Genomic DNA, 12,829 nt, shown 5'->3' with positions numbered 1-12,829 from the left:
AAAGGCAAAGGCACTTAAAACTGTATTTTATTTATTTCTTTTTATAGATAGCACTTCATATTTTCTTATGAAACATGATTCATTTTATCTGAGAAAAGGAGCATTCATCTGAAAAGTAAAAAATACATTTATATCACTATTTACAAATCTTGCAACTCTACACCGTGAATTTCTAATATTAACTTTATTGCACTATTTATCTCACTCCTGCTCTCTGACGAGTTCAAAGACATTCTCAAACTGTCCCATTATTCTTCGGGGGCTGAGCCTCAGCAGCTCCGTCCAGTTCCTGCAGCATCCAGCCCACAGTGACAGTGATGCTGACACAAAGATGAGAGCGCTGAAAGCAGAGACAATAGAAGCCGTCTCGTGAGCGGCTGAGTCTCGGCCAGCAGGGAGGAGATACAGACGCTCAGACCCAATCCCCCCTCCTCTCGTCTCTTCTTCATTATATTCCTCCACCACCCCCCCACACTTGTGCTTCCTTCCTCATCCTTCCTACCTTAAAACCCTTGATGTTTTTTTTTTTTAAATAAACACTCGCTCCTTCTCTGTGCTGTGTCTAAAATTAGCAGGTTTTTCCTGCCTCTGTCAGTCCGTCCACTGCATCCAGCTCATTCTCTCTCCAAACATCTATTTTTACACCTTCTGCTTGCCGCTTTGAACCAGGATCTCTACCCTCAATTCTCTCTCCTCTGTGGGGTGTGCGCACCAGAAAAAAAAACACACCTCCCCGACTAGCAATGACATCATCTTTTTACCCGCCAACCAATCGGATGCAAGCACATGGAGCCCTGCCTTTGAGAGGGGAGATATGTACACAAGACAGGCGGAGAGAGGGGAAGGCAGAGAGAGACGGATGCACCGAGAGATGGGGAAGAAAAGCTCAGAGGGACGACAGCAGAGAGATGCAGAGATTTAAGATGGTAGTGGAAGAAGAAAACATGCAACATGCAAAGACCTACAAAAGTGCACAATCATACATTTTTAACATGAATGAAATTACCCAACAATGAATGAGTTAAAAGCATCAGCTGTGTGTGTGTGTATGTTAGAGTTAAGACTCTGACAGAAGGGAAATCACATGATTACGTGCTGTGCATGGTTGTATACGCAGACTGCAGCTATAGCGTGCACACACCAGCAGTGGCTGCAGTGTTTCTTTCTAAAACTGAACGTGAGCTGCTGCAGAATTTTGGAGGCTGCACAAATGTCCAGCTTCATGCTCTCATCTCAACATTAAGAGTTTATTATCAAGCGACAAGTAGGAATATGAACTAATCGATAACCATTAAGTTACAAAATGGGAGTTTCATAATGTTTTTGCTGATCTTGATCTATAACTTATATCTGTTCTTATTAAAAACGTTCCTAGAGGTGAGACCTTTGACCCGGCAACTCCAGAAATATATATCTCTGCTGCACACTGACTTATTACTGTTTTCATAGTGGGGCCAACACTGTGTGGACGAACACAAGACTCTGACCTCAGTAAGAAAAAAAAAAAAAAAAAAAAAAAAAAGGAGAGCACTGCAGTGGGAGAAAAGAAAAGAATATAATACTAGGTTTGTATTCTACAGACGGAGTGAAGAGTTTTGAGAGGATGTGCTTGTTTCATAAAAACCAGTATTTAATATGTAAACAGAGCACACACTTTGTCAGTCTTTGCACACTTTTACTGCCTTAAAATGATCAATACTCAGGGCTGCTGTCATTAGCGCCACACTGTGATGTTACATGGAAAAAAAAGAAGTGAGAACACAATAACTCCAAGTGCTTGGAGGAAACAAACTTCAATGAAGACACAAATGTTTGGAGGGTAAACCGAAAGGTGACAGAGGACTGAAAAGGGAAGAAAAAAATCAAACTTAAAGATTTTCCCCAAAAAATATTGCTACATTTTTTTGCAGGAGACACCGAGAAGAGCTTGTCTGTTGAGTCTCCGTTGACTTTGATAGCTGCTTGCTGTGCATCAGTATGAAAGATCCTGCAGCAAAACACAGGGCAGGATGCGCGTCACACAGGAAACACGTCCTGGAACACACTGATTGTATTTGTGTGCAGTTAGGTGAGTGTTTTCTGGACTAGAAGCAACAAACAAGTCAAAAAATGCTCATAAGAAAGATCTTGACACAGTTATGCAGTGATCGTTTTAGAGTCTGATTTGAACTCAGGGGACTTTCTGTGCTTCCCTGTGTTTGAAATTTCCTCCCACAACCGATAAAGATGCATTTATGAATAAGAATTCAAGGTGTGAGTCAACTGGGCTCTGGGATGATGGATGGGTGACACAAGAAAGAAGAGAGAGAGGATAAAACTTCATGTGAATCAGAGGAAGAAAGGGCATAAACTGTAATTGTACGCATGCCGTTTGCATTTTTAACCGCAAGGAAGGAAAATGGAGCCATTTCTGAGAAATACGGCTGATTCAGACGGGCGCCAAACGACAGGAAATGTGACCCGTCGAAAGTCGAGCTGTCAGACAGAGACGCAGACACACCGACAACACGCCATCCTGCGTGTGGTTGCTGGCTGTTGTATGTGTGTGTGCCGTGATTACCGCGGGGGTCCTGTCTCCTCTTCTGTCACCCAGCCCGATGCTACGAGGGAGAACTGCCCCCAGGGGGCCGCCACACGCTCGCTAATTTGTACACTCTCGCATCCTCACACACAGTGGTCAGCTGCATTCTTTGTGTGTGCATGTGTGTGTGTGTGTGTGTCTGGCTACCACTCACAGCTAATCACTTCTGCCAGGCTAATTAAAGAGAGTCAGCCGACGACACTCCCCCAGCTCTGTAACACAAAAGTACACGACACGCACGCGCGCACGCGCGCACGCACACACACACACACACACACACACAAAGAAGTGCTGAGTTGTGAAAGCTTCCGCTGGTACAGTGTAGACATGACTTGTATTAACAACCAATGAGGCGCAATAATTTGATCAAACTATTCTCTATAAAAAGGTAATTGGGAAAATATAGTTTTATCCATACAAGCATAGCTTGAAAGGGAATTTTCTTCAAACAATAAACACAACAAGTCAACAAATGTGCTGCCACAGGCGTGCCAAAAAGACAACTTCGTTAAATTTGCCCGCCCTCCAGTGTGGGGAGCGCAGCAGCTCATTCAACAGTAGCGTCCATGACCTTGACACGAAAGTTATCTCGGCAGGTTTCAGGAACAACTGCCTCATTTTGAAGGACGTCCAACCAGGGTCTCATCCAAGGACCAATGACGTCTGAGGAACGCCGGGAGAGCGTTTCTGCACATCGGTACGTTCAGCTGAGAGCTGATGCGTCCGGTTGGATTTGTTTGTACTGATATGATTCGATAAGATAAAACCTCAATGAGTGAAAATTGTCGCAACAACAGGAAAAAAACTAAGAAGACTGTCTAAAAATATTCATTCTACAGTTATTTTCACAATTTCTGTGAGATAAAACAGTTTTTTCCTGATATAGAGGGCAAAACAGCCAAAAGGAAAACAGGACTAGAGCATACGAGCTTGATTCTTACAGTTCAACAGCTTCCACGGCTGGATCTAGAAGCTTTGGAAGGAAATGAAATCAGACTATCTGTTGATTTTCCCGATGAATTAATCTGCATTTCAATTAAAAAGCATGCCGGGAAATTCAAGGGACGGTCTGATAGCACAAAGGGCAATTCACACACGAGAGAGAGAGAAAAAAAAAAGCACAATGACTACAAAGTGAATGCACCCGCCGCAGACATGTGATCACGAGTGAGTGTGTGTGTTACGTGTGTGTTCCTCTAAAAAAACAAGGCAGGACTTCCTGCCATTTAAACAGGCCCTTCCCTTTCCGAGCGGTCCCTGCAGAGACACACTGAGGGGGGAGACTCAAGCTGAGACGCACCACAGAGTAAAGAGCAAAAACATGAAAGACACAGAGTCACACCACAAAAATCTGGACAAAAATCCCACAGTTTTGTTTTGACATTTACCTGAGCGCTGAAAGTCGTTTTCAGACTGCCTGAATGAATCTAAGAAGAAGTTTCAACTCAGAAAATGTGAGTCACATCGGTCTCACACACACACACACACACACACACACACACAAAATAAAGAAACATCACACCTTCTTCATCATCTTAGTCATCATGTAAGAAACGAGTCAGAGCGTCAGTACTGGGGAGAGACTAAAAGCAAACAGGAGACGACAGCGAGTCTGGGATGAGCACGCAAGAGGAAAGAAAAAAAAAGTTAAGAGAGAGGAGGCGACTGCTGGATGAAAAATTTAGAAAAGGAGGAGGGAGGAGGAGTGGAGGGAGGATTTACAAGGTGAAAAAGAGGTAAGGGAAGTAAGAGTAAAGGCTTTGTTTGCTTCAGGATAGATGGCGTGTGTTTTTTGGCAGACAACACATATTTACTTCTTCTGTCAAGGTCCTCTGTCTCTGTTTTGTACAAGACCAAGAGCAGGATCAGCCGTCCTGTAAGACACACTGAACAATTTACACACAGTGGATTAACAGGATAAATTTAAGTGCGGTTTGTGCGTACGTTCATCTAAAAATATCAAATACTATCGAGCTCAGGCCTCATCAGATGGGGAGATGAAGGTTAGACAGGCGGAAATAGCAGGAGGAGAAGCAATGTTTGGAAGGGATAAGTGAGGGGAGGGGGGAGGGGGCGCTGGAAGGAGGAGGAGGAGAGAAGGAGCGGAGAGGAACATCGAGAGTGAGTTCAGCAAGGTTGTCATCTTAGTGCCGCTGATGTAATCCCTAAAATTAGCAGCAACAACAGCCACAGCCTGTGCCCCACTGGTACACTGTGCTGCCCGGCGTCGTACTGTACTCTACACGCACAGAAGATAGTGAGGGACTGATTCGAAATAAAGAAAGAAAACTTGCAAACGGCGACTTTACATGCTTGTCCAGCACCGCTGGCCGACCGAGGCCTTCCGGTTTTGTCTGCAGTATGAAGGAAACCGTCCGAGACGGAGTGGAGTATTTTGAGACCGAGTCACAATCTGAGGAAGTAAACAAGTCATTGACTGGCACGCTGCTGGCGTACTCAACCCCGCCAGCAGCTTGAGCGCTTTTATATATATATTTTGGATCAGCGTTTGCTTTGTTTTGGGTTGTTTTCGGGCTTGTTGACAGATGACCAATTCCAGCGTTCCTCTTTTGTCTGTCGAACCACGCGGTAATATGTGACTCGAGGGTATGAAAGAAACTAAAAGCGTAACTCCAGCAATATTAAGAATCTCAAGAAATATACTGCATGCTACACCGTTTGACATGCTTTTCCCATAAATTTGCGGACAACAGGATTCAGTGTCAATTTGCAAGAATAGCAATTCCCTGTTCATCATGTGATGGGTATATAAGGATAAATAGCTAACAAGATAGTCAGTGTGGCTTAAAACGTCTGATCTTCTCAAACCACTGTGAACGTAAGGCCACATTACTGAAGCCACAACGAATGATCGCGATACCATCACACCAGAAAATCTTCCAACTGAGGCCGGTGATGGTTTGACTCTACTGACGATGCAAAGGTCTCAAACACCCACCAATGAGTAAATATAACTAAGGATGGTTTTCTTTGTGTGTGTATGTGTACCTGAGACATGTGTGAAGCATATGGGCAGCACTAAACGAAGCAAGGGTAAAAACATTATGCATATCTATTGTTAATCTTTGTTTCTCATTTGTATTACTTTCCTGTTACACACCAGCTGTTCCAACATTAAAAAAAACTGATATTAATTTGAATATATTTTACACTGTGAGAAAAAGATCAGTTTCTCCCGAAGCTCAAAATTAACCCTTACTGAGATTTTGAGTAAATCAGACAATTAGAAATCAGAGAGCTCTATCAGGACCTTTAACCCCAGTGAGATTCATTTCTTCTCCATCTCTTCTTTCACACCTCCCTTGCCTCCATCTCCTGCCTTCACCCCACCTTAACCTTGCCTTTCTCACCCCATCCTCCCATTAAATCCCCATCTGACCTCTGAACAACCTTCACCTTTTCCCGCCTCCTTCCTCCATCCCAATAACGCACCTCTCCTCCTCTCCTACATCCTTTTGCTTAGCTGTCAACCCCCCCATTACCTTTCACTCTTTTCTCACCTTCCCTTATCATTCCCCAAGTCCCCTTCTTCATTTCACTCTCAGAATAGAGGCATGAGAGGACTCTTTTCTTAATCTGAGATTTCATATCCTTCCTTCTGCAGCAGCTCTTTGTGTTGCTTCAGAGACAGCAGTTTCTCTGCACTTCCTCACCTCTTTTATTATCTCATCCAACTGTCAGATTCTCCCTTCCCCTTCACTTCAGGCCCCCCCCCACACCTTCTCAGCTACATCCCTCCTATTTCCCTCTTTGTTTCATCCGTCTGCCCACCTTCCTCTCTGTCCTTCCCGCTTTGATTTTTTTTTTTTTGAAAAGGTCACCGTTATGGCTTCTCCGCTCCACGAGACACGGGGAGAGTAAAAGGAAAACAGGAAAAGGGGAGAGGAGAGATGACAGAGGTCAAAAATCTACACTGAAATAAAGTTGTGCTGTCAGAGGAGCCTCCTCTCTGTGATTCCTGAGTCACCTGAATGCTAAAATGGATTTATTTTCTTGTCTAAGCCTTCCGTTGAGAATATTTTGTTGATTTTTGTTGCATTAAATGTTAGACTTACCAGACGAAGGCTAAAATTAAACAGTGTCATTGCCAGCTATAAAGAGTTTTATTAGCCTTGAATATAAGACAATTTCATCAAGACAAAAGGTCAATAGTATGTAGAGGAAGCTGTTACTAAAGCAATGGATGTAGAAAATCAGTTTGCAGCCTGTGTTCTGAATTGACAGGGATCATATGTTTTATTCATATATATACATTTGGTCTCTTTCTCTTTGAACTTCTACTCACACGTGATTTTTACGAACACTGCCAAGTGCAAAACAATAAAATAAAATGAAACATTTTCCTCATTGTGTCTTCTTTTTGGGCATGATCTGTTTTCTCCTCATTTCAGCAATTCGGTTAGTTCAAGCTGTTTTATACAAAAGCTAATAGTGAGGGTTTCTGCTTGCACTGTACTCGCCTATATGTGGAAACCCTTTTTTAATCCATCAAAGCCTTGCTGAGGAAAATACGCTGCCATAATATTAAAGAAGGAACTGAACGCCCCTATTTGTAGTAATTACTTCACAGCCCAACCAGTGTATAAGCAGATACAGCTGATACAATTACACGTAAGGCAAAGCAGTCATACTACGTGGTTGTCACACGTTGCCAATTTCAGATTTATGACTGATGTTAAATATTAAACATGTGAAGCTCAAATCCAGTGTTGTAGGTTCGCTGATTTCCATATTTTCCTTTATTTCTTTATTCATCGCTCTCAGTCCCTCCTCGGGGCCCGGCTCGGTCTCGCAGTGGCAGAACTGGCTCAAGGCCCCTGGGGGGGCTCAGCGGGCCCCACCTGCATTCTGATAGAATGAAACCAGATGATCTCAGGAAAGAACTGGATGCATTAAAGCAGCGAGGAGTTTTAAAACACAAGCAGGTCAGACCATTTTAGCCCGGCACGCAAGAACAAGCTTAGAGACATACATAAAATCACCATAATGTGCAAAGCCACATGAAAACACATGGATGAGAGCCATTAAGAGAAAACGCACTGAACGGTCAGACACGTCCAAAGAGAAACAATCAAAAATTACACATGTGCTGTTTTACCAATGCAGTTTTACCAACCACACAAACACAATCAAGTTCCTGGGAATATCGTGGGAATGACAAGATCTTTATCACTTAATGATGCCAAGAAAAACTATATAAAAGTGACCCACAACACTGAGCTAATTCCTAAACAATCAGTACAGGAAATTGACTTTTCCAACTAAACACCCCAGCGGCTGGAGCATCAAACGCTTCCCACATATGTTTACAGTTTAACCAGCTCATTTAGGTATGTTCAGTTTTACAAACTGAGAGACTGATCAGAGTGAAAAAAAGCACTGCGGGCCGAGTTCACGTGATTATCTGATGGTTCAGAAATAGCAAGAAAGGTCGTTCATTTTCCCATCAGCCCATTCTGGTGACTTTCTCATCTGAAAGATGAAACTCGGGTCATTTTCGCACTGTTCTACACGGCTTCCTCTGACACAGCACGTGTGTGACTCACACAGATGACTTACCCAGACGCACGGGGAACGCAGCCTCAGAAGCATCTTTATTGAAATCAGTGACGTGAGGCCAGCTTGAGTAATGTGATGAGCCCAACTCATCAGATCGAGTTAAAACGAGACCACCGAGAGCAGCGTCACTGCTAATGGATCCCTCAACAGAAAGGGGGATTAGATGAATCACGGGTGTCCATTTTGGGCTAAAGATTCAAAGTGTCATCGTGATCTCACATTAAGTCATATATTGATGATAAATCAGCCCAACAAACACAAACTTGATATTCTAACAAGCTTGATATTTTCAGTAGTTGGCTCTTTGAGGTGAGATGTTTAGTCAAACAAACTTTCAGCGACATGAAGTTGCTTTATGTTCATTTACAGTACCAACAGCATCAACTCTGGAGGCCACAAGTTCACAAAGAATCTACTTTTAGACGGAGCTCTGCCTTCAGCAGTCTTCCCATGTACCTGACGGAACACTTTACATTATTAATGCTGGTCTGCAAACATGGAGGAGCTCACGCGTGCTCCAGAACTGCCCGGGTGATGAAAACAAATGTAAAGTGATTTTTTGGGGGGTTAAAAAAAAAAAAATCCAAAATAATACAGACGTCAGACAGTTTGTCTTGTGACACAGGAAGCTAGCTAACCACAAGAAGTTGCAAAAAGCGCAGCAATTCCGGTGCGATGTGCTTCCAAGCAGCAGAGAGGACGCTGCTTTATGCTCAACAAGCACCGTGGACACAGAGTCAGATTTATTCATTCATTTATTCATTTCTTGCACAATAAGAAACGATTCTCTCCCAAAATGTAAAATTTCAAACGCCTGAACACGAAGCAGCACAAGTTGGACCACCGCTTGAAATCACTGCTAGTGCTATTCCAGCACTTTCTCATGCAGATGGCTGAAGGTGCTCCGTGTTAAATTAATGATCCCTGGACGCCACAGAGTAGCCTGGCTGCTAAAAAAATATTTTAAAAAAAACAAACCCTAGAGCAGGTTTTCCCCTGCAAGGCAAATGAGTTGATGAGTTCATCTGTCTTTCTTCCCCATAACAGAACGACGGTAACCCAGAGACGCGTCCCACGTCTAAATGAAGTGACTTTCTCTGCGTGCATCTATGCGTGTGTTTATGCGTGTGCAGGATTGTGTGTGCTCTGAGTGTGAGTCATTAGTGAATCCCAGCGGTCTGCTGCAGTGGCGAGAGCGTGCACGGGATCGTGTGTCTCTCGGCTCAGTGGGAGAGGAATCAGGTTCCTGGATCGATGGCGATCAATCACGGCCATCTCCGTCACCACAGAGAATCAAAAGAGCAAAATTAACTCACAAAACTTAATCAGCGTAATTGACTTTTTTTCCCCTCTGTGTGTGTGTGTGTGTGTGTGTGTGTGGTATCCAATGACACAAATTATTGTTGCGATTTCTACTGTGCTCAATTTTCTGCTCAAGATGGATGCATCTATTCTATTCCTTTTTTTTTTTTTCTTTCTTCCCTGGACTCGTCTCAATTCATAGCTTGAGGAACTTCATTCACTTCAGAGGACGCCATTAAGAGAGCCAGAGACACCAGACAACAGTGCAGAACAGCGATAATGGATTACTGATGTAATTATGGCCCGATAAAACCTCTGAACGACATCCTGTGATCCACTCCCACAACCACAGCTCTGTTTGAAGTTTCGGGGTGCGATATTCTAATGTAGCATGTGTAATATCTGCTTTTTATGACTATAATGCCACGGATTAAGATCAAATCATCACAGACGAAACCAGCACTAATACGGAAGGCTAAGTTTCTACTAAAGGGTTGAGTTTGTGCAATACCAACAGAAACTGATAATAAAACTCTGCATATTCAGTTAACTAACCACAGACACCAGCATACTGTTGAAAATCCAACAAAACTTTTATCCATTTAGTGAAAACACTGAAGAACGGCGAGCACAGGCAGGGCCAACAGTTGTTTGCATTGACATTTAAAGACATTCTGCTGCTGTAGTCATTCATTCAAACTCCCTGAACGACACACAAAAGTACTGATCAAAACCAAAAGCTGTGACAATATCATCGCTCGTCTCTTTTGTATTCCCGCAAAAGCCTGAACAGACCATTATGCAATAAGTGCAAACTGAAATCAAGAGTTGAAAGCAGAGAGTTTCCACGTTGTCATATATGTGCACATTTCAAATATGAGTTAACCCACATTATGCAACTTAACGCTAACCTTAAACCTATTGCTTTAAAAAAAAAAAAAAAGACCAAACCACCATCCATTTGTAAACCAGTCAGTTGTTATTGTTCTTCCCAGCATGCATCTGTTTGCTCCCCTCTTCCTCTGTGCCACCCACATTGTCAGCAGACAGCGGTGCGTGCTCGTGTGTGGCAGCCCCAAAAACGACCTGCTTCTCCACAAACACTGCGAGCGTATAAACAACAGGTGTCTGCACCAGCTGTGACACACACACACAAACACACACACTCCAAAATAAAAGAGATGGAACACACATATACATTAATGTTGGTGGAGTTACTGACCTGGTTGTTGACATAATCCTGAGGATGGAAGACACCAGCAAGAGCATGAAAAAGAATAAAAACAAGAGACAGAGAATCAGCCGTTAGCAAAGCAGCCAGTGTGACATTATATGATTTAAAGGGCAGACGGAGTCATTTAACAATGACCAGAGGATAATCTATGTCACGACACAACGCCTTCTCGTCTCACTGGTGTCTTTCCTACCACATTAGAATGGATTGCTTTTTACACTATAAATGCGGTGGGATTCCGCTGCCCTAAAGGCAAGAAATGCAATTTCAAAATGTGGCACAATCACCAAGAGGCAGGTGGGGTCAACAGAGGACGTGTTAAGAACTCCTTTAAGCCCCTTTGTGGAGAACTGGGGAGTTTTGTGTGAGTCGGGAAACGTGCCAATGCAGGCCGAGGTAATGCTCCTTTGTGTGTGTGTGTGTGTATGTGTGTGTGTGTGTACTGTACGCCTTTGGCACTGCGACCGGAGTGTGGCTTCTGATGATAGGTTGCATCTGTAACTGACACACTGCAGGCCCCAGTGATGCTATCAGAGGGAGGGAAACTCAAACTCCAGGGATGGACATGCTCGCTCACTCTCTCTACTTTAACTGAAAAGCTGCTGTGCCACGAAACCAAGCTCAATTAGAAACAGCATCAGAACTTCACATGAAGAAGTAAAGCACACTCATGTGATCGAACACTAACTAATCCCAGGAAATTAGCAGGCTTGGCAACATAAATGTGTTGAATAAAATTCAATAAAAACATGAATATTTCAACATATTAATCCGATATTGGTGGGTTCCCTCCTACCGTGTTGTAGCTCGCAGGGTCCTGGCCATCTGTGATCAGTTCCCGCTCTCCCCTGGGGTTGATTCTCCTGAAGCGCCGCCTGGACCTTCGCTGTGAGCCCTCTCGCTGCAGAAAGCCGTCGTCCCCTTCGCTGTTGTTATCCACCTGCAAAGCACAGTGGACACTCTCCTCAGAGTGGTAGCTTCTGCGGGGCTGGTATTCACCGCTCTGAGGTTCTTCAAGGCAGCTGGAGAACTGATCCTGACTGCTTGAGACTGGAGGGCAAGGCTCAGAACAACTGCGTTTTAGTAGGTCTGACTTCTGGGTGTTAGTGTTCACATCTGCAGAGTCCACAATCCGGTCATCAGAGAGTGACTGTCGATTCCTACAATCCAAGTTTTCGGTCGTGCAGTCATTAAATTCCTGAGAGTCTGAGCTGTGATCCTGATTTGTACTCCATTCATTTCCCTGAGCCTCCGATACGTGGCCCTGCTCTTCTGCAGGCGCCTGGTTGAACATCCAGCTCTTCCAGAGCGTGGAGAGCCGGTGCCAGCGGAGCATACTCATCCGGACCCGAGGACGGGATCAAAACAACGCATAAAAGCAGGAAATGCCGCGAGGGAGGGGGGGTACAAAAAGTGCTGGGAAACACTTTTGAACAAAGACGAATCAAAATACTTCATCCGAAAGTTGAAACAAGGTCCAGAATCTTCGGGGATTCCCCAACATTACGTCCTCTGGGGCGAGCGTCCAGTGAAATTTAAGAAGGAAAACAAAATGAATACCATAAACAGGAAAAGTTATTTTTAAAAAAAATCAGCAAAAACACCCAAAAAACAAGGGCAGCTTCTGTTTTCGCATCCAATTTGGCGAAGTTTGTCTCAGTCTGAGGCCAAAGGAGTTGAAGACGCAGTTCAGCTGCTCAACACGTTGCATACTGACAGACTTACTCACACGCTCGCTCGCCAGCTCTCCGCCGCTGTCTGACACACGCACTGAGCATACACTGAGCCCACAGTTTCCTCCAGGAAACCGTAAATACACAAATATCCTCAGCAGGCAGAAAGAAAAAAAAAAAAAACAGATTCCGGCCATACAAATCATTCCCTCCAGGCTTTCTGCTCTTGTCTCTTGTTGGAGGAGGAATTTGTTTTCTTTCCGCGTTGCATAATGATAAGGAAGTCAATAGCCTCATTATGTGACTAATCGCCACATTAAAAAAAGGATAATCTCTTACCCAACTCCACTCTAAGCTCACTTCTCACTATTTTTCCCTTTGTTTGCTGTTTCTTGTTTCATTTCTGTTTGTTCATTGTTTGTAGGCTTGATGGGAATGAAGATTACTGAACAAACTATT

At 43.7% G+C, this 12,829-nt stretch overlaps 1 protein-coding gene across 3 annotated transcripts in view; it reads right to left on the bottom strand.

Annotated features, from left to right (window-relative positions):
• rapgef6 (Rap guanine nucleotide exchange factor (GEF) 6) overlaps window positions 1-12,411 on the bottom strand; it is a 74,141-nt gene extending 61,730 nt beyond the window's left edge. For 2 of the 3 annotated variants that reach the window (XM_030100604.1, XM_030100605.1), the window contains exons 1-2: window positions 11,494-12,410; window positions 10,686-10,703 (exon numbers count right to left, since the gene is read on the bottom strand). In XM_030100604.1, the coding sequence (XP_029956464.1) occupies window positions 10,686-10,703; window positions 11,494-12,039 (564 nt within the window). In that variant the 5' untranslated portion in view covers window positions 12,040-12,410. Of the gene's footprint in view, window positions 1-10,685; window positions 10,704-11,493 lie in introns of all 3 variants that reach the window. The other variant, XM_030100603.1, reaches the window with a different exon arrangement.
• Window positions 12,412-12,829: the final 418 nt, after the last annotated feature.

The sequence above is a fragment of the Salarias fasciatus genome, chromosome 10 (genome assembly GCF_902148845.1).
Source record: "Salarias fasciatus chromosome 10, fSalaFa1.1, whole genome shotgun sequence".
NCBI lineage: Eukaryota > Metazoa > Chordata > Actinopteri > Blenniiformes > Blenniidae > Salarias > Salarias fasciatus.
The sequence above is the reverse complement of the archived record's forward strand: the minus strand, read 5'-3'. Positions and strand labels throughout refer to the sequence as shown.